Consider the following 22,469-nt stretch of genomic DNA (forward strand, 5'->3'; position numbering starts at 1 on the left):
CAACAAACCAGTCAGACTCCAAACCTTCTCTTTCTTCTATAAGAGGCTTCTGAGAATAAAGTATGAGCCAAGACATTACAAAGAATTTAAAAGATGGTTCTAATTCTATTTTAGCCCCTCCAAGTAGATACAAATAAAACAGACTTCACAAATGCATTACTAGTATAAATCTGATCAAGAACTTATAAGGAACAATAGGACACTTTATTATTCAAAACTATATTGTAGAAACAAGAATAATAGCTCATTAGTAAAGTGCAGGCTGTGCATCAAGGGGACCTCAGTTCAAGGCCAGAACCCACACAGAGTTGGAGGCATGCCTGTAACACCAGCAGCGGCAGCAGAGAAGGAAGCCTAGGTCCTAGTCAACATTCAAACTAGGCCAATCATTTGAGCCATAGCCTCAGTGTGAAACCCTGTCTCAAAAAATAACTTGGACAGCAAATAAGGAAGACACCCAAAATTGAGCTCTGGCCTCCACATGCTAGAACGTACATGTGTACATGAGCGTACACACACACACTCAGGCGTGTGCGGCCATGTATACACATATACATACAAATATGTATATTACAATACAAAAGGTACTACAGAGTCAGGTAATTACTGTAAAACAATTATATCCTACCCTGCATGTATGTATTAGACGGCTTTTTAGTTCATAATTGTACATCCTACACAATTTAATAGCTTCTGCTATTAACATAAAGAAAAGAAATAATTCAACCAAAGACACATAAATAAAGGGTTAAAAATGAGAGTTACTTATGTGAACACCATTGCTTAGGTCTGACGAACAAAATCTTAGTAAGAACAATACCCTGAAAACCAACTTTAGGGCAGGGAAAACAGGTCTAAGTTTTCTACTGCTACAGTTATATACAGTGAGAGATAACTTCTTAATGAACATATTTTGACTCAACAAATCTACTTCTAGCCTTAGGAGAGGATTATGCACAGAAATAGACGAATGCAGTACAAGTAATCCATACAATATTTTTATTATCAAGAATAATTAACTATAAAAAGATGCACTGTTCACCATGATATCACACATTCCAAATAAAACACTCAAAATATTCCCAAGGTTGAAATCATTAAAAGACTTTATTTACTCTAAGTTCTAATTTTTTTAAATTTATTTTTATTTTATATTTTTGAGACAGGATCTTACTATGTAGTACTGGGTGGCTTGGAACTCCCTATGTAGACTGAGCAGAGCACAAATGCACAGAGATCTGCCTGCTGCTGCCTCTGTCTCCACTTCCACCTCAAGATTAAAGATGTGCAGCCTCATGCCTAGTGTTTTTTAAAATGAAACATTCTAAGTTTCATACCACAAATCTGATCATTCAGTATACATAAACTTTTTTTTTAATCTACTATTTCAAATATTGCATAAATTTTCTTCATACAATTGAATTCCATCCTTAGACTTAGGTTCCAGTCCCCAAGATTTTCAGTACATATGGGAATATTTTAAAGAACTTCAAAAATATCAAACAGTTATAGTCTCAAGCACTTTGGTTAAAGGACAGTTAATCTATTATGGATGGGATAGTTAAATTATGGTACCAATAGTGTGAAGGGATACTACGGAATCCCTTCACAATGTGTAGCCATGTTTATTGGGACAGGAAGTGACCCCTAATTAGGATGCTGGGTGGAGGCTGATGTGGGAAGAGGATTCCAGAGTAGGGATGTGCAGTGGTGCCATCATGTTGAAGAACCCTGTGAAGGAGTTTGTGTGGGGGAAAGACAGGGAAGCAAGAAGCAAAACCGAGAAGGTTGGTAAATTTCTAAAATACTAACACGAGTGGCTTTAGGTCTTTTTATGTATCTTTCTACTTTAATTTTTATTTGTTTATTTTGTTTTTTGAGACAGGGTTTCTCTGTGTAGCCCTGGCTGTCCTGGAACTATGCAGACCAGGCTGGCCTCAAACTCACAGAGATCTGCCTGCCTCTGCCTCTCAAGTGCTGGGGTTAAAGGTATGTGCCACCATCACCCAGCTTAGTTTAATTTTTTTAAATAATGAAAAACAATAAAAATTTCAGTGATAGGGGATAGATAGGAATGTCTTTGACAAAAAAGTATGCATCCATGAATACTAATGTAATGGAGAACAGGACTCAAAATATGACAAGTGCACAGGGTAACTCTGTAGTAACAGGTGGGCGTGGTGGTGCACGCATTTAATCCCAGCACTTGGGAGGCAGAGGCAGGTGGATAGCTGTGAGTTTGAGGCCAGCCTTTGTCTACAAATCAAGTCCAGGACAGTAAAGGCTACACAGAAATCCTGTTTCGGGGCCGGGGGGGCGGGGGGGAGAGTAATGATGGTCAATCTGGTAATTAATAAAAATGAGAAATCAAAGTTAACTACAAGTAGACAACTGATGACTCAATAAACATTATACAGATTGTTAAATAACAGGGAGTCAAAGTAGAATTGGACCACTGAGATGGTTGAGCAGGTGAACACAATTGCCACCAAGCCTGGCGACCTCAGGTGGAAGGAGTATGGACTACTGTTAGCTGTCCTCTAACCTACAGCATGCTGTGATGCTCTACACACACACACACACACACACTTGCACAGTCACGCAATAACACTGCCACACACACTCCCAAGTTCTGTTTTCTCTCACCATCCCCTTCTCTGCCCCTCCCTTTTCCCACACACACACACACCATACTCTTGCACAGTAATGCAATAACACTGCCACACACACACTTCCAAGTTCTGCCCCTCCCTCTTCCTACACACACACACACACACACACACACACACAGCACCACTGAGATGCCACAGTAGGTAATGAGCTTGCCATACAAGCGAGAGCCTGAATTTAATCCTGGAACCCACAAAGGCATAAGATGAGGAACAACTCTGCCCTCTAACCTCCACAGATATACTCCCAACACTCACACACACTAATGATAATAACTTGATAAAAAAAAAAAATAGGTAATATTTAAAAGCCATTCTCTCGTCCTGGGAAACATGTAGCTTAATGGAACAGAAACACCTATAAGTAGGCCAAAATGATGACAGGTGTGCTAAAGCTGTGGAAGACGTGCTTATTTAGCCGTGAACTTTCTTTTTATTTATTTATTTTTGAGAAAGGGTCTGGTAATGTCCACATTTATTTGTTTATTTATCCAGTTGATAGGTGGTAGGTAAATAGGTATGTAGGTACGTAGGCAGGTGTTTTTGAGAAAGGCTCCCAGATGGCCCATGCTGGCCTGGACTTTACTGCACAGCTGAGATGGGTCTTACGTGTCTTGCTTTCTCTTATGACACGATGTTCAGGTTCTTGTATATTTCCTCCATTAACCTAAAATCAAGCATTTCTCTAAAGAATTTGGTTCTTTTGAATAAGAAATGTTTCTCCAAATTACAGTTTGAACATTCACCGAGGATTAACTCTCGCTTGTGTAAGCAAAAGAAAAGCTTTAGTATGGTAATACATTTTCCTGTGCCTGTCTCCAAAGTTCTGGGATTACAAGCACACACCACCAGGCTTGGTAATATTGATGGTTTGAATCCAAATCAGGACCAGAGTTATTTATTTAATGTTTTCTACAGAACATCCATATATCATTTTTCCCATGCTAGGAAATCACTCTTAAAGACATCAGCTATGGAAGAATTAGAATATATCACTTAATATAAGAATTTAAGTGAAAAAGTGTCCGGAGGTGGAGGCAGGACGCTCAGGAACACAAGGCTAAGGTGGTCACACAGTGAGCCTCAGGCTTGAAGGAGCCATGTCCCGAACCCTGGAGGGAACAAGAGGAGAAGGGGAGGAGGAAGATCTCCACTTATTCCCTGAGGACACTGTGTTCAATAGAAGAGGGTGAACCTGCAAGAAGACTGAAAAATCGCTCACAGTGAAGTAGGAAGTGACAAGGAAACTAAACAAAGACTCAGGAGAATGAAATGCTTAAGTATCAAATGCTACTGAGCCCCCTGCAGTCCTCGGATTTTGTAACATGTCTTTCCTGAAGAGAAATAAACAAGCAAGGGAGTCAGTAAAGAAATAACTAATCTAATCGAATGGAAACAGACTTACACTGTATTATAACAAGAACATATGTTCCCTGAGATGGTCAAAGGGAACACAACCCAAAGCGTGTAATAATGTACTGGCCTTAATTAGAAACGTGCCACACATTATTTACTGAGAAGGTAAAGGCTACTAGATGTTGACTTGTTGACATAATGGTCTAGAGCTGGAATCACACAAAGCATAACACAAGTTATGCTGCTTTGTTGTGATAAGCAAAGAATGACACTGGGCTCACTCCAGGGTGTGGGAATAACATGCTCATAAAACAGGTGTGCTGGCCAACACCTTTAATCTCAGCTCTCAGCAGGCAGAGACCAACAGATCTCTGTGAGTTCAGGCCAGCCAGGGCTACACGGTGAGATCCTGGTCTTTAATGACAACAACAACAGAACCCACATCTGTCAGTCCTGTAAAACACACAGAAAAGCAAAACTACTGTGCCATCACTCTACATTAGACCACGTAATATATAATTACCTTAATCATATGATTTAGATACAGATATATATGTATATGTGTATATACACACACATGTATTTTAAAGTAGCTTCTCTAAGTCTCTGGGAGCCCAAACTCTGTAAGGATAAGACCTTATCCATGTAACTCCCATATCTTTCAATGTTTAAAAAAAATACTTTGCTCTTTCTCCTCCTCCTCCTCCTCCTCCTGCTGTCGCCGTCTCTCTCTCCCTCCTTTCCTTCTCCCCCATGCTCATTCAGTAAATGCCTCAACAACAACAACAACAACAACAACTTTATATTTCTTGAGGATATAGTACAGAATGTACATAAAAATTTAGAGATTTAACACACACAAATTTGGACTCAAAGTTAACTGAGTTGTGTGAACATTATATATAAACTGATTTCCACAATAAGCAATACAATTTTAAACTCAATGTGATTTAAATAAGAAAGACATGAAGTCACATCTGATTAATTGCATAGATGACTAAAGACTCCGCTAGAAGTTCTCAGATAAACACACCGAGTCTGTACTCCTCCACAGTGTTTCAAACTAGCAAGGAGATGGCAGCAAAGCAGAAGTGTGAAAGTAGGTGAGTAGTCATTAGAGGGGACAAAGACAAATATTTTGCCTACAATGGAAAGCAATTCTAGATTAATCAAAGGATTTGATAATAAAACCACGAATATAAGAAAAGCTTTAAAAAGACCAGTGAGAAAGTTTCTTGGCATAATACACAAAGTTATACAAGATATGTATTTTAAGGCTTCCCCACAGAAAGCAGCACCACAGACACAAGTGGAGGGAAAGTGAGACGTTGAAGGAATGCTGTTTGTTATACATATGGCAGAGTATTCCTAAAATCAGCAGAAAGGGACAAACTGTGTACAAGGCACATGTCCAGGTAGCTCTCAAAGACACTGACACAGATGGCCAGTAAAACAAACTAGATGTATCTGTGCCATAAGAATTTTTCACTGAAAGCATTGATAAAAGTATACAGTGAAAGAGATGCTTTTACTGACAGAAATATAAACTGGTACATATGTGAAGAATCTCACAAAAGCAGTCATAACTTACAAGTCTGAGCCTACGTAAAAATATTTCCCATAAACACAGAACATATTTCCTATACACTATTTACAAAGCCAAAAGTATTTATTGACCACTAACAGGGGTGGTTATATTAAGGTACTTCTATAAATAGAATATTTTTGAGACCTTGAAAAGACATGTAGGTTTCATGCTTGTTTATTTTATGTACATGAGTGTTCTGTCTTCATGCACACCAGAAGATAGAATCAGATTCCACTACAGATGGTTGTGAGCCACCATATGGTTGCTGGGAATTAAACTCAGAACCTCTGGAAGAGCAACCAGTTCTCTTAATCACTGAGCCATCTTTCTAGCCCCCTGAGGTTTCATACTTGTAATCCCAACACATGGGAGGCTGATGCAGGAGGTTTGAGAGTTCAAGTCCAGACTGGTACATAAAGGGAGACTATCTCAATAGACAAAAAAACAAAAACTACAGATAACCTATCATGGTAAATCCAAAGGTATTCCTATGTAAATAATTCAGAAAGAATAAGATCTTGGGATATGCTTGGTACATGTGACTTGAACTACATGTTCTGATTCCTGTTTAAAAAAGACATCTAGCTTGTCATTCAAGAGATCTGGTATAGTAGATAGCAAAATACTAGTAGAAAAGAGTCATAGCTTCCATTTTTATAAGTTTTAAAATACTCAAGTTTACAAAAACAACAAAACAAATAACGCAGCATGTGTACACACACACACACACACACACACACACACACACACACACACGTTTTGGCTCAGTAGTAGAGCATCTACCTAGCTTATGTGAGGCACTAAAATTCAACTGCCACAAACAAACATATTAACAGAACATGCAAAAATATACAATTCCTTTTAAGCTCACTCAACCTCTGGATCACTTTCTGACAGCTTCACTTGCTGTTTTCAGAGTGCTGGGCTAGCAATACGTTATAGAATACTCTCATGGTGCCAAGCAGTGACAGTGAAATGCGGTTCTCACTCACCCACAGGGTGATTCTTAAGACACGGATGCTGTGCTATGACGGTAAGCTGCATTGGATGCACTTTCAACTACATACCTGTTCAGAACAGAACCTGAACTAAGTCAAAGAACACTTCTACATATGTAGCTCACTTTGTTTAAAAGCAGCGTATCATGCGTCCTGTCTAGTCTAGAACTTTCTATATAAATAAACGAGGATGATCTTGAGCTCCTGATCCTCCAGCCTGCACTCCCAGCCATGCTCCACCACACCTGGCTTAAGCAGAGGTGGGAATGGAACCCAGAGAGCAACATGCCCAGCAGGCAAGCATGATGACAAATGAGCTCCAAGCCTCTTACCTTAAACATCTATTTAATTGCTGTTCCTGTTCTGATCAGAGAAAGTGAGGAGCTAATATATTATTCTAGCATTGTTCTGTTATTCAATTCACAACATTTCTATTTGTACATAGTTGTCTTAAATAGATACTTCCAAGCATTTCTAACAAACATATAGCATTAGTTTACATCACATCTGTCTACAAGGTAAACAATACCCAGGGGATCCTATGACCTCATCTGGCCACCACACACACGTGGTGCACACACACGTGGTGCACACACACGTGGTGCACACACAAGCAAGCAAAACACTCACATACATAAAATAAAAAGGATTCCGTTGAAGAGCCAAAATACCTTGTTCTTAATTTGCAAGTAATATTACCGTAAGACTATATAACCTTGAGAAAAGCAAGCAGTCTCTGGTTTGTTGGAACTTAAGCATTCTAAGTCTGCTGAATGTCCTAGAATTCTTTGTAGCTAGAAAATTTTGTATAGTGATTCTTAGAAACAGACATTCTTAAAGTACTGAGTTTGCTTAACAGTACTTTATTTCCTTTGGTATACGGGCTGTATTTGATTAGGGTTCTATTTAAAGGACCCCTTTTGAGGGACTGGAAAGGTGGCTCAGCAGTTAAGAGCACTGGCTGCTCTTCCAAAGAACCTGGGTTTGATTCCAGAACCCACCTGGCATTCTCTAATTCAGTCCTGGGAGAGCTGATGGCCACCTGCAGGCACACATGCAGGTGAAACACTCACACACACGAAATAAAATAAAAATAATTTATTTTAAAAAGGGGTCCCCTCGTCATAGTCCTTTTTTGTTAAATAGGACGCTGCTGTATCAAAGGGATGTGTATCCACTACATGTGATTTACACTTGCTGTGTGAATAACTCCTTGGCCCATCCCATAAATATTTACTGTTTCTGCAAGGCACAAGACATTGTACAAAGGAGCAAGGATATAAATTAAAAATCATTTAGCAAAAAAAAAAAAAAAAAAGTGTAAGAGAGTAGAAAGATTGGCTCATCATCACCTAGGGGATGGAACACAGGTCAATAGTTTTAACCCACAAAAGCTGACAGCTTAGTCAAGAAAAGTTTCGAAATATGCCCTGCATGACCAAGGATCACTAACTTTTCCCAGGAAAGGAGAAAATGTGGCTGTTCAATCTATCTCAGTACACACTTTAGTTATTCCCCGACACACTCCTCAGGGCACAGGAGATGAGACCGATTCATGTGCATATTTATTAGTGGCTGCATGCGTACATGTCTGTTTATTACTTATCCCTGCCAAAAGTATTTATATAGTTCTGTAACGCATACTCAAGCACAGCTGCACACAGGGCGGGCTGGGGAAAACGCACAGTTGGAAAGTGCTCGCCTTGTACGCTGAAGTCCTAGTTTTAAGCCTCACACGACCACCCACACCTACAGCCCAAAAAGAAAGCACGCACACGTATACAGACTGATCAAAAGATCCAGTGTCTTGCCGGGATTCACAAGAACAAACCTCTTCAGACCTAGACACCAGCAAAATTTCCATGTCTTTTTTTTCCTTTGGTTTTTCAAGACAGGGTTTCTTAGTGATTTGAAAATACTAACTTTACTCTTTTCACAACCCTGAGTAAAGTATTGCCTTCACTGGATAAAAAAGTAAACAGAAAGCAAATGATTTGACCAAGGGTGGAGGAGCTGAAGAGCAGCAGGGCGAGACTCCACTTCAAGCAGTCCGGCTCCAGAACCGTGCTCTCAACTGCTCCTTAACCGGCACCTCTAAAAAAGCCTTAGCCAATCCCTTAATCCTTAACTGCCCAGCAAGAACCTCTATTTTATAGCAGGAGTAGGCATTTCTATGAATTGGATTTTAGAAACAGTGCAGTTTGTAACATTTTGCCTGACAACCCAAGTTAAAATTTTTATATTGCTTTTTTCTTTGTGGGGGGGGGGAGGGAAAGAACCCTTAACACGAGGGTTGGAAAGATGGTAGAGTAGCTACAAGTACCCCCAGGACCTGGGCCTGACTCCCAGCACCTACATGGCAGCTCACAACCTTCTATCACTCTAGTCCCAGGATCCAACATCATCTTCTCACCTCTGCTGAGGCACACACACATACATGCACACAAAATATCCACACATAAAATAAAGTTTTTAAACTCATGGACATGGTGCTGAACGACCATCATCTGGAGGTCAGCCTGGACAACATAACAGACCTATCTTAAGACAAAACCAAGGGGGCTGGAGAGATGGCTCAGCAGATAAGAGCACTGGCTGCTCCTCCAGAGGTCCTCAGTTCAATCCCCAGCAACTACATGGTGGCTCACAACCATCTTTAATGGGATCTGATGGCCTCTTCTGGCATGTAGGTGCGCAGGCAGACAGAGCACACGTACATAAAATAAATTTTAGAAAAATATTTTTAAAAACCACCACCAACAAAGTTATAAATTATCTCAACAAGCGTGAAGCGGATGCACGGGAAATTAAACAATTTGATTAAACCCCAGAGCTTTCAGACCCAGACAGCAGCGTGATTCTAAAACTCAGGTATTTCACCATGTTAATTTCCCTGAGTAGTTTGTATATATACTAAGGATAAGCATCTATAACTTAAATGCTTATAACTTTTCCTTTTTACATCAACTGAGGACACTGGAACATTTACTCTTAAATAATCTTCAGTTTTCTTAATTGATAGTGGCAAAACTTACTAACCTCACAAACTTCAGAAAACTATATGATGGGCAAATCTCCTCTGCCATTGGAAGGTTTAATATTTAATTCTAGTTTATATTCATGTGATCATATGTCTACTGATACTTTCACTTGTATAGATACATGTGTATATGTATATCTATATGTCTCTGACATAGACACGAAAACAATGGAAAGAGGGAGAAATATCTTTACTGAAACTATTTAGGGAATTTGGGGGTACCATACAATAACAGTTAAAATATATGTTAAGTTCAGATATTAAGCAATAGCTACAGTAACAAATAAGAAATATGTAACTACATGTTGGCTTATACAAATTACAGAAACACGAGCTACAGCACTGTAGCACCTCCTCAAGGTCTGGGAAGGCTTCATACAAGACTTCTGGGGAACAGTGGCTGTTTCCAGGATAAACAAACTAGAACTAAGGTACAGATACTAACGTTTTCTTCAACTTTAATGACAACCTTTCTCATCAGAAGTTTTATTTGTTTATTTATAAATCTCTTACAGTTAAAAATTTTTAATTAAAATGATGTTTTAAAACCAGGTAGATACCTTGATACTGAAAGTTTAATTCTCAAAAAAGCAAATTTTTTAATTAAATAACAAATTTAAAAATTACCTACTATTAGCTGCTCATTTCCTTGATTTCATTTGCCATTGATCTAACTCAACATGGGGGAGGGTTACATTCGTGCAAGTTAACATAGCTTAATGGTTAACTGCATTCACCTGTTAACCTTGTGTGCCTGTAGCAAACAGTTGCGTATATAAAGTCAAGAGGTCCTAGTCTCCTTACAGGAGAAAGCAGTTCCAAATTACTTGAAATTGAATAATTGGGACAAAAAATGCACACAATTAAAATATTTCTTTTTATCGTTCCTTTAGTAATTTCTTCCAGGATTGATCCAGACAGTTCAACATTTGATTCTGTGCCTTCAGAGCCAAAATCAAGGTTTGCTATGTTGGACGATGTCAAAATTTTAGCCAATGGCCTCCTTCAACTGGGACATGGTCTTAAAGATTTTGTCCATAAGACTAAGGGCCAAATTAATGACATATTTCAGAAACTCAACATATTTGATCAATCTTTTTATGACCTATCACTTCAAACCAATGAAATCAAAGAAGAGGAAAAGGAATTAAGAAAAACTACATCTAAACTACAAGCCAAAAACGAAGAGGTGAAGAATATGTCACTCGAACTGAACTCAAAACTTGAAAGCCTACTGGAAGAGAAAATTGGACTTCAACAAAAAGTCCACGCTTTGGAGGAGCAGCTAACCTACTTACTTCAAAACCAGCCTGGGGCTCAAGAGCACCCAGAAGTAATATCACTTAAAGTAAGTAGAAACCATAACACTCTGATTGTTTTCAATGTGGATTTTTGAAAATATATTTTAAGACATACATAGTCTGCTACATTACTAAAATACTTAATTTTGTTAAGAAATTAATTGTTCTAGGAACTAACATTTTCCTCTGTAACTTCAACTCAGATGTTGTTTCTCTAATATTATATTTAAAAGAGCTAAAATTTATATTTTATATAATAACCACATAAAAGTTATAACATTCAACCATTATGCTACTGCTAATTACTAGAGGTAGACAATTAAAAGAAATTTAAATTTAAAACTATTCATGAGCAAAAATAAATTAATATAATAAGTGGTATATTCTAATTCATTTGAAACATTGATTCTTTTAGTTTAAGTAAGATTCAGAAAATTTTAGATATGGCAACGTTTTAATATAGTAACAAGCATGTGTATTATTTGAGAAAAACATAGGACAATGACAGCCAATGTTCACTTTCCTAACCCACTACTAATTTAACAATTAGATGACTGTTACAAATAAATAAAAAGGTGAACAAAAATAAATTTTAAACAAACTATAATCTGTGTGCAGACTTTTGTAGAACAGCAAGATAACAGCATCAGAGACCTCCTCCAGACTGTGGAAGAACAATACAAACAATTAAGTCAACAGCACAGTCAGATAAAGGAAATAGAACACCAGGTAAGCCAGTCTGCTGCACCAAGGGATGTAAACATGCTAAAACAGCACTCGGTAGCTTGCACAGCTTCTGTGCAACTGAGCGACTAATCTTACATTTCCTCACACGTTCTACCAAGAGCCCATCTTGTAGAACTACGAGGAAAAAAGATCCATAACTGAGTCCACTAAAGTGATCCTATTAAATTTTAAATCAGGTCATGAATCTCTCCGCTTGCAGCCTGGGTGTGGCGTCCTGTCACCACTCCTAGACCAGCAATGATCTGTCCCTTCACTACCTTATGTGCTCACCTCACCAGCTTCCTTGCTGTTCAAGTACACCAAACACGCTGTGCTGCCTGCCCACAAGGCCTCCATCTGTGTGGTCTCTGTCTAGACTGCTCCTCTTTCTAGTATCTGCACTTCCCACATACTTTCATCAAATACAAAATGCTCAGTGAACACTAAAAATGCCCCCAGGCCATTTGATCAAATTTAAAAGTCTCCTTGTTTTTTCCATCCTTAACTTCTATATATTTAGCATAACTAGAAGGCTAGTCCTTGACTATCTCTGAACTAAACTGGAATATCTGTGAACCTGGGATTCTTTTTCTATTAATTCTAAAACCCTTCACACAGAATACTGTGTGACACATAGTAAGCACTAAAACTCTTCACACAGAAGAATACTGTATAACACATAGTAGGCACCCAATATTTTGGAACTGAACATAGCAGTATCATATTCAACATGCAGAAGTTAATAAAGTCAGCTAAGATTGTAATCCGTACTGTTGAAAAGAGAATATATTCAAATGTTTTAAGTAAAACATATAGCCTTACTGGTTCCTTTCCTTTTAGTCACTGTCTCTTCTTATTTGCTTTGCTCTCTTAATTTTGTCCTGAAGTAATATGCTTGATTAAATATGTCAAGAACAGAGTGTCTCCACACTCTGCAGAGCACTGTTTATCCCTCCGCTCACTTACAGAACCAGGTCAGGCTTTGCACACGCCCAGCGAGCACTCTGCCGTTGAGCTGCACCTCCAACACTGTGTATTGCTCTTAACAGCTGGAACAGTAACATTATAAACTGAGAGACAATGTATACACAATTGCACTTTTGATATCCTTACCCAGAATTCCTTAATTTTAAGAGCAGATGTATGATTTATATTCTTTTATCAGCTCAGAAAGACTGGTATTCAAGAGCCCACAGAAAATTCTCTTCCTTCTAAATCAAGAGCACCAAGGACTACTCCCACTCTTCAGACGAATGAAACAAAAAATAAAGAACAAGATGGTAAGATAACTGGGCAGGTTTTCTCCATAAAATTCCCTATTTTTAGGGCCTGGTCTAGACTAAAAGAATAAAAAGGAATATATAAACGTCAACTTAATAGGATCCTGGTTTTTTAAAAAAACATTTTAACACTATAAATGATACTATTAAGACATGAAACTAATATAAAAACACAAAATGATTATTAACTTCGCAGATATAGCATGAGACTACAGGTGTAGAAAAGGAATAAACTCATGTTTATAAGACACAGGAAGAACTTCACAAGGGCAAAAGGTCCTACTTAAAAATTACTTTCAAAAGTAACAAACAGAGCCGGGCATGGTACACACTGGTGATCCCGGGTACTCGGGAGGCAGAGGCAGGCGGATCTCTGTGAGTTCAAGGCCAGCCTAGTCTACAAAGAGGGTTCCAGGACAGCCAAAGATACACAGAAAAACTCTTGTTTGAAAAAAAAAGGTAATAAACAAAATACATAATATATTTATGTGTATTTTAAACATATACTTCTAAAACCTGAGACATTACAGAGTTCTCCTAAAAAAATTCTAATTTCCTATCTGCTTAGAATCTTTCACAGTTAAAACAATAAAACAAAACCAGCGTTTCCAGCCAAATTTCAGCAAAATGATTCATTCCCAACAGTTACTTTCATTTCTGTAATTCACACAGAAAAAATCCCTCCTAGCTCTTCCTGTATGCTCAGTTTCCACACGCCTGCTGGTTCTCGTTACGAACCAAACCCTGTACTACTACTAATAAGCCTCTGCTCCGAGACCCTCACTATGCCTAACAAAAACGATGCTTTTTAAAATTATCATTCCTCAACACTCACATCAATTCCATGAAGTAGTGAAATGCAAGCTGCAAGACACTTCTATTGCTAAATACTACATAATAATGTTCATTAGTTCTAGGCCTTCCGGCTGACTGCTCTGCCATTTACAATGGAGGTGAACGTAAAAGTGGCGTGTACGCTATTAGGCCAAGCAACTCTCAAGTATTTAATGTCTACTGTGAGACACAGTCAGGTAAACCCTTCCTCCGCAGAGAGTGGGTTGGAGTGAACTCAAGATACTAATTACCTATTACCAAAACTAAGCCTGTTATCAACTCATAGAATATGATTATTCAGGGCAATCTGGGACCATAACAAATGATAAAGTATATTACCTTAACTACATACTACCAAATTAACAAATCAACTCACAAAACAAAGTTAAATCCAAGTTCAAACACAGTCATTGTTCCTGTCACCACTCATCTGCGCTCATTCTCCAGGCAGCCCATGGACGCTAATTCAACACCGGAAAGATGGGTCACAAAACTTCAACGAAACGTGGGAAAACTACAAAAATGGCTTTGGGAGGCTTGATGGTAAAGTGATTTCCTTGCATTATTCAGCTATCTGTGAACAGTCTTAACTGGGTGTGCTGCTAGAGATCATAACACTTCAGAACAGGGAGAGGAACGGAGGAGGAGGATTAAAGGCTCAAGGCCAGTCTGGGCAACATACTGACACCCCGTGCTTGGAAGAAAGAAAAAATTATAAATTAAGAAACAATTATAAAATGGGCAATGGAAATTTAACAATAAACAAAAACCACCAGCCTTTATAAAACTGATTGGTATATATTATACATGTTAGCAATTACAATTGTTTTAATTGTACTTGTACTATTATATGTCTGCTCTTAAGTATGCTTATTGAAGTTTAATTCAATAGTTCATGATTATCATAATTATTACTTAGGAAAATAGCACACGCCGTGGGCTTTAGTGAGTGGTGATGCTGTGAATGAGCTGCAAAGACAGCATTATAGTGCTCTTTCATTTCTATCTTCAGTATAAAGTACCACAAGGTTAAAATGGAGCTGGAAGTATGCATTATAGCAGCGCACTTTACTGGCACAACACGAGCTGATCTCCAGCAGCACAAAGAAAGTGATGAAATAAAAAACGAAATGGTTAAAAGGGATAGGGAACCTGTCAGAGATTCAGTGTCTAACTAGCTAAATACTAATTTCAATTATTCAGTATTATAAATGTATATACAGAACTGTGGTTCTCTGTGGTGTAGTCAAGGCAGAATATGATATTCTATTTTAATCATAAGACAAAACTATAAAAATAAGCAAAAGAATAAAAAATAGATACTTTACATTTTTCAAAAGCATATTATGGATATTTGTGAGTATGTAGTATTCACTCATAAGGTAGAATTCATCTGCTATTATACCAAGATTTTTTACTTGGTGCTATTTGATTATTTTTTAAATTCTCTATTCACGGCACTAGTTAAATCCCTGAGAAGGCCTATCCCACGATATTCTGAAGTTCTAATTCTTCTGAGTTTATACTAAAACAAGGCAGTGCAGAATGCTGACTTATTTCTAAACAGGAAATAATTCCATTTATAACTCTTAAATGAGTTAGGTTTCCTGACTCAATAGCAATAATATTTATCTTTGTCATTAAACACTTCAATGTCAGTTGTATGATCTACTCATATCACTGCTGGTTTTAATCCCAAATAAAAATAGTTTTAATTACAGAGAAAATACTAATAACAAAACATCCAAATCTATTTTTTTTAATTTATGAGATTATTTTTCTATGAAAAAAAACTAACTTCACATTTTACAAAACTAATACCACTATTATGTAAAGCTAGACATATAAAGCACTCTCTTGTGTGATGTGGAGCATTAACGAGCAGCTGGTAGTAAGGGACCATTACATACATACATAAGGAGGCACAAGTCAGACAGCTGTAATAATATAAGGTACCATATATAAAACACTTTGTAAAACATATTTGTGAAGTAAAGCTGGGGTTTTTCAAGGCAAGATTTTAATATAGACTTAAACACAGGCTCAATTAACATTAAAGGAGGAAACGTCACACTTCAACAATGAGCAGCTGTACTGAGAGCACAGTTCAGTGGGAAGGTCATCCTCAGCCTGCATGAGGTCAGACTCAACCTCCAGAACTCAAAGCAAGTGAAAGAAATGAACACAGGGAAGATCAGAAATGGAGGGAGGAGGAGGGCGGAGGGGCGGTGCATACACCCAGACACAGACGAGCTTCACAGAAGTGTGTATTAATCTAAGTTTTCAAAAGGATTTGCTTTGAGTGTTCAAGAGAGGGTCTCATGTAGTCTAGGACAGCCTCAAACAGCTCTCTGTAGTTAAGGTCTTTGCATATCAAGTCTTTCTGTCTCAACCTCCCAAGAATTAGCATGATAAGCACACACCATAACATCAATCATATAAATAAATGCTTCACAAGTTTTCAAAGTAACCAAGGTGTCAATACTACAACAACTCACTTACGTCACTAAACTGAAAATAACTTTATCATGTACATATGTGTAATGACAGCACTGGCATGCCTAAGGCAGGAAGATCTCAACCTCGAGGCCAACTTGGGCTAAACAGTGAGACCTGGTACGTACGTGCGTACAAAGACACACAGACACACACACACACACACACACACACACACACAAACACACACGTCAGTCAGGACCTGATCTCCTGATCTGCAGGTAACAATACACAGGGGTTTTGTTTTATTTTGTGTTGGAGGTTGGTCTGATGTATTCTGATGCTAATTACTTCTTTCAGTCTCTGTGCCCGACCTGTGCCTGGCCTAAAAGCCTGACCTGTTTGAGCAATAAAAGACCATCACACCTGGGCAGGGCAAAGGGGATAGGTGTGGCTAAGTTTCCAGGGCTTGGGGAGACCACAGGAAGGGATAAGGTGGCTCGTGATGGAGGAGAAGCACATGGCCAGCGTGGATGGAGATTTGGCCCAGATGATGAAAATTGGCAAGAGTATGGGATTATGGATGGGAGGTAGCTTGATAGAAGTTATTAGGAGCAGATGGCATAAGAAGCAGTAGGAGATGAACATCTGCCCTGCACCATGCTAACTAAGGCTATGTTAAAATATAACAGGCGTCTGTGTCTTGATTGATTGCTAGTGGGTTAGAAAATACCACCGTAAAAATAATTTAGGCCTGATAATAAACATTGCTAGGCCATACCGATAAAATAACAACAGTTTTGTTTTGTTTTCCTAACTTTTCTCTTTAGGAGAATTTTGGTTGGGCCTAGAGAAGATCTACGCCATAGTAAAACAGTCTGACTACATCTTACGACTGGAGCTACAAGACTGGAAAGACAGCAAGCACTATGCTGAATATTCCTTTCACCTGGGCAATGGTGACACCAACTACACGCTACATGTGGCTGAGGCCGCTGGCAACGTCCCTGAGGCACTCCCAGAACACAAAGACCTGGTGTTTTCTACATGGGATCACAGAGCAAAGGGACAGCTCGCCTGTCCAGAAAGTTACTCAGGTATTTAATTAATGCCCATACTTTTTTCTTTAAAGTATCTCCTACAGTTTTAGTCATTATCTATAATATCAATCCTATAAAATACTAATCTCGAGCAAGTCTTCTCACCAGAGACAAAAGTCTGTTGACTGCAGTCAATGTGCCAGCTCTGGTCCAGCTACTGACTGCCTGTAGTGCTTCTCACTATGTTGGTGGGGTATGTGAATTACAGATTAATGAATATTGGAATATATGCACCTACAATATAATAATGTTTATGTTAAATAAAGCCATAACCATTAAAAAAAATCAAACAGCTTCTTGACAGCAGGCATTTATCCAATTAAATCACACATCTGTCGTCTTTAGGAGGCTGGTGGTGGCATGACGTATGTGGAGAAAACAGCCTAAACGGTAACTACATCAAACCCAGAGGCAAATCCAAGGCAGAGAAGCGAAGAGGGATCTACTGGAGGCCTCAGAATGGAAAGCTGTTCTCCATCAAATCATCCAAAATGATGGTCCAGCCTACCAACTGAGAGAAAGCTTTCAACAAACTGAGACTAACTGAAAGACCAATAAATTAAATATTGAAATCCTTTCAGGTTTCTGTAGTATAGTAATCTTTAATTGAAAGCTTGAGAAATGAATTTTCAATTAGCTTTAAAATCATAGTTAAGATTAGATATCATCACATGAACTTAACACAATTTATCTTTTTCAATCAAACCTCCTTCAGTATTGTTCCTTCATATGTTTGCGAAGTGGGAATCAATTTAAGATGGCCAAATCACCTGGGAGTGGTGGCACATGCCTTTAATCCCAGCTTTTTTGGAGGCAGAGGCAGGCAGATCTCTGAATCTGAGGCCAGCATGGTTTACAGAGTGTGTTCCACTACAGCTAGGGCTACACACAGAAACCTTGCCTCAAAAATCAAATCAAACAAAATGAATCAACAACAACAACAAAAACAAAACCAAACAGATCGCCACCAACAAAACACCAAAAGACAAAACAAAACAAAAAACCATGATTCCAATCTAAATAATAACTAAGGAGTAAGTTCTAAATCATTCTTAAATTAAAAACCTTAAAGCTTCAATTTTTTTTAAAAAAGGGCAGTTTATGTTAAACTTCAAAAAGTGGTATTTTTACAGTTCTCAAATTCTGTATTACTAGTTTCAAAATTACATTCAATCAATTTAGAAAACATATGTGTAATAGGAAATTTTAAAATCATGCTCCGTTTGCTATAACATAATCTGGAGCAAATGATTTTTTTAAAAAGAACATTGCATAAAGAAAGCTGTGTTGAATGGCGTGTCTGCAAGAGGCCCCAGGTCTGCCAACATGCTACATCTGGTTACTGAGACATACTGACTTTTCAGAATCAAGAATCACAGTAACTTAGCATATATTTAGCTTATCTACACTATGAAATTTTTATATATTAACACTTAATACTTTGATAGTAATTTTAAGTTACATCTGTCATAACGCAATAAGAAAGAATGCCTTTGTGGTATTAAATGGAAGTTTAATAAGAATTTATTATCCCTGAGCTGGATGTGGACCTAACATTATATATATTTAAGTAGAATGAAAAATCATGATACATCATCAAATATTTTAAAGCCTAATAGGCACGTATGTTTAAAATTTCATAGGCATGACATTACAATAAGCATATGAATATTTCTAAAAAGCAATTAAAACTTTAACTCCTCACTGACTGTCGGATATAAGAGCACCCGATGCTCTTCCAGAGACCCGAGTTGGGTCCCCAGTGCCTACACTGGGGGCTCATAAGCACCTATAACCCCACCTGCAGTGCATCGGAGGAGGCCTTCTTCTCACCTCCATGGGCACACAGGTCAGATACGCACATATGTAATTTTTAAAAATGCATTTCATATGCATTGGTGTCTTGCCTGCATGTATGTGTAAGACTGTTAGACTTTTTGGAATTGGAGCTGTAGACAGTTGTGAGCTGCCACATGGGTTCTAGGAATTGAACCCAGGGTCCGCTAGAAGAGCAGCCAGTGCTCTTATCCACTAAGCCATCTCTCCAGCCCCCAAAAATATATCTTAAAAAAAAACCTCACAACAAAGAAAATTTTGACTTCAAGCAAGTTTTTACAGTTAGGCAGTATCCAGTTATGATGTGATTTGTCTCAATCAATACACAGCTTATATTTTAAGTTTTCCTATATCATAATAGTCTTAAAATCACATATGAGATACATATGGTCTATGTGGATCCTACTTTTTTTCTACAAAACAAAAACACAAAAAACAAAAGAACAAAAGCAAGAAAAAGTCCCAGTTTTCAGAGCTACAGTCCAACCTGCCAAAAAAATCTACTTTTGAGTTTTACAGCCAAATGTCAAAATACACTCCTGACCAAAAAGAATGAGAAACTTTCAAATATAAACTGGTTCTTTACATAACACAGCAGATGCTTCTCTGGATGTGTTCCTACAGTGTGTTCCATTTTGTTCCTTTCAGAAGTACCACACTGGCCTCCCCCCCCACAGAACACTCAAACCGAGAGAGGACCCTGGAAGAGAAAAGGCCTCTGCTGTACACGTCACAGAGTGCTGTCTGATCTGGAGGACTTTCCCAATCCACTTTCCCTTTGCTCTCTAATATTTATTAATTGAATTCCAATACCACAAGCCTCAGCTGGCTTATCCCTCCCTTGGATCCATCTTTATAACTTGTCCTTCCTCATATCCTCTCATCACAATGGAGCAATACAACCTTTCTTTTGGGAGGGGGAGTAAGAGGGATGATGTTCGTGTGCTAGTGTACGTATGTGTAAGTGTGTGCGCAGATTCAAGGGTCAGAGGTCTGTGTCAGCTGTCTTCCTAAATCATTCTCCAGCGTCTTCTTCTTCTTTTTTTTTTTTTTTAAGACAAGGGTCTCTCATTGAACCTGGAGCTTATTGGTTCAGTGGGTGAGTCAGCCAAACAGCTACGGAAATCTACCTGTCTCTGGCATCAGCACTGAGAGACAAGAGGCGCTCTGCCACACCTGGTTTTTATGTAGTGGATGATGGGGATTAAACTGGCATCCTTGTGTTTATGTGATGGGCACTTTACTGCCTGAACCATCTCCCCAGCCCCAAATCAATCTTTATAAATGTGACCCTCAAACGTCCTATCTACTTTCATGGACTCTGTTTTCCATGGACAAATTTCCCAGCTCTCTACAGTCAACCCATAATCTCTGTTCATATCTCCTCCTCACATTGCTTACTAGCCACTCCCCCCCCCCCCCCCCCCGCTATCCTGTAGATACTTCAATAGCAGCCCAACCCCTGACATTCTTCTCAACTCCTCTCCCTCCCTCTCTATACTGCATATGCTCCTAACTTTTATAACTGTCAGCATCACTACCAGGCTATCAGTCCTAGAAGTCTGGAACCTGGAGAATGTTTGGCTTTTTACCTGAACTTGTAATCACACCTTCTTATATCCTAGAACCTTCTTTTGAAATGTTCTTCAGATGAGCTTTCTTCTTGAGGACTGTCTTTAGCCTGATCTACGCCTACCCCACTGACTTTATTTCCCACTCAATCATGCTACATCAAGTTTCCGGTAACGACATAGTCCTTGTTCTGTTTAAGGCTGTCTACTATAGAAATATAACAATTGAGGATAATTAAAATATATCCTTAAAACCGATTTTAGAGTTATGGGTAATGGCCTGCTACTGAAACACAGCATCGTATTACATCTGTTTATATCGCTTACTCCATAAACCTATCTACATATAAAAAGTTCTTTTCCTCCAAATACCTCCTAAGAAATGATGGTCCTAGAAGATGAGTCACATTTATTCTGGGACTTCACATACGCTTTACAGCTATACCCTCACAGGAATATTTCCCAATTACAAGAGCGCTTGCCTAAAGAACAAAATTCAAATCCTTCCATTAATCCAAGATACCTAAAACTGACCCCAATCATCTCTTCAAGTTTTTTTTATTAAATTAAAAAAAAGTTTTTACGTATATATTTATATTATTACACATAAATACAATAAACTACCTATAGCAGGAAGAATCACAAAACAATCAGGAATTATATCAATGTTACATTTATAGTGTTTTGGCTCTTTGTATTTGGCAGCCTTGAAGAAAACATCTTTCCTATCTTGGTGCATCTAAAATTCTGAATGTAAATTAAAATCTCTCATATCTCGGCATTATCAACTTAAAACATCTATCTAGACCTAAAAACATCTTAACCCCTAAACAACTAAGTTTAATTGTAAAACTAAACTATCTGGTCATCAAAGAGTTTTGGGTGACTGTTCAGACAAAACACTGTCCCTGCCATTTTCTCATCTGGAAGCTGCTAACTGCACTCCCTGTATACTCAGGTAATTAATTTTATTCTTTAACTTTTTGAGTCAGGGACCAGCCATGAAGCCCAGCTAGCCTCACACACGCAGTCTGCCTTTCTCAGCCTCCTAAGGTCAGGGACCGCGTGTGTGAATCACCATGCCTGGCTCCACTTTCACAATGTTCTCAACACAACATTGCTCTCTTAAATCAAAATGCATGTACTTTAAAACCTCTTACTAAGTATTTTCCTGATTAATCCCATCTGTCTACAGCTCCTCCTTTCCCTTTCTGATTGGCTAGGACATTTATGCTCTGAGATCCTGTAAGACCTAGTAAATGGTGGCTCCTTCCTCCTTAGTATGATGCAGCACCTGTGTCTATAGCCCTCAAATGGCAGCATTATGTAGACAAAAAGGTAAGCCTAGCAGATTATTATAGTAATTTAAAAATAGAAATCAAAAGGCTAGGAGCATCAAACACTCATCTACCTCATCTTAGGGAAATTACTGTAAAATCTAATACCAAGAGCATACTCTTAGCAAGTAGGAGAGCGAGTACACACATTGCTCATCCCAGCATCACTTGCTGCTGCATAATCTATTTACATATTTTGTCAGGTTACAATAAGGATGTTTTTATACTGACACCTTCTTGGTAAAATAACTCACGGCAGTCAGTTCACTCATACATTAGTAGATATGCATTCATTAGCCAATATTTATTGAATTCCAACAATTTATTCCAAATTTGTATTATTCTATGTCCTACATTCTGTACAGAATAATAGTATTACCTCACGGTTTTGGCTGGG

At 38.3% G+C, this 22,469-nt stretch overlaps 2 protein-coding genes across 4 annotated transcripts in view; one reads left to right on the forward strand and one right to left on the reverse strand.

Moving 5' to 3' along the window:
* Dock7 (dedicator of cytokinesis 7) overlaps positions 1-22,469 on the reverse strand; it is a 182,077-nt gene that overhangs the window by 91,454 nt on the left and 68,154 nt on the right. The window lies entirely within an intron of this gene.
* On the forward strand, positions 10,410-18,211 carry Angptl3 (angiopoietin like 3). Its single transcript, XM_051164588.1, has 7 exons — positions 10,410-10,999; positions 11,571-11,681; positions 12,844-12,958; positions 13,876-13,989; positions 14,240-14,335; positions 17,059-17,325; positions 17,674-18,211. Exons 1-7 carry the CDS (start codon positions 10,505-10,507, stop codon positions 17,841-17,843), a joined length of 1,368 nt encoding a protein of 455 aa, XP_051020545.1. The 5' UTR covers positions 10,410-10,504; the 3' UTR covers positions 17,844-18,211.

Source organism: Acomys russatus, chromosome 2 (assembly GCF_903995435.1).
Source record: "Acomys russatus chromosome 2, mAcoRus1.1, whole genome shotgun sequence".
Classification (NCBI taxonomy): Eukaryota; Metazoa; Chordata; class Mammalia; order Rodentia; family Muridae; genus Acomys; species Acomys russatus.

Excerpts from the sequence above, each read along its gene's own strand:
- Angptl3 (XM_051164588.1), top strand. The coding sequence starts at position 10,505 with ATGCACACAATTAAAATATTTCTTTTTATCGTTCCTTTAGTAATTTCT. Across the intron at positions 12,959-13,875 it reads AAAAAATAAAGAACAAGATG|GCCTTCCGGCTGACTGCTCT; the intron begins GTAAGATAACTG and ends CATTAGTTCTAG. Across the intron at positions 13,990-14,239 it reads CTACTGTGAGACACAGTCAG|GCAGCCCATGGACGCTAATT; the intron begins GTAAACCCTTCC and ends CTCATTCTCCAG.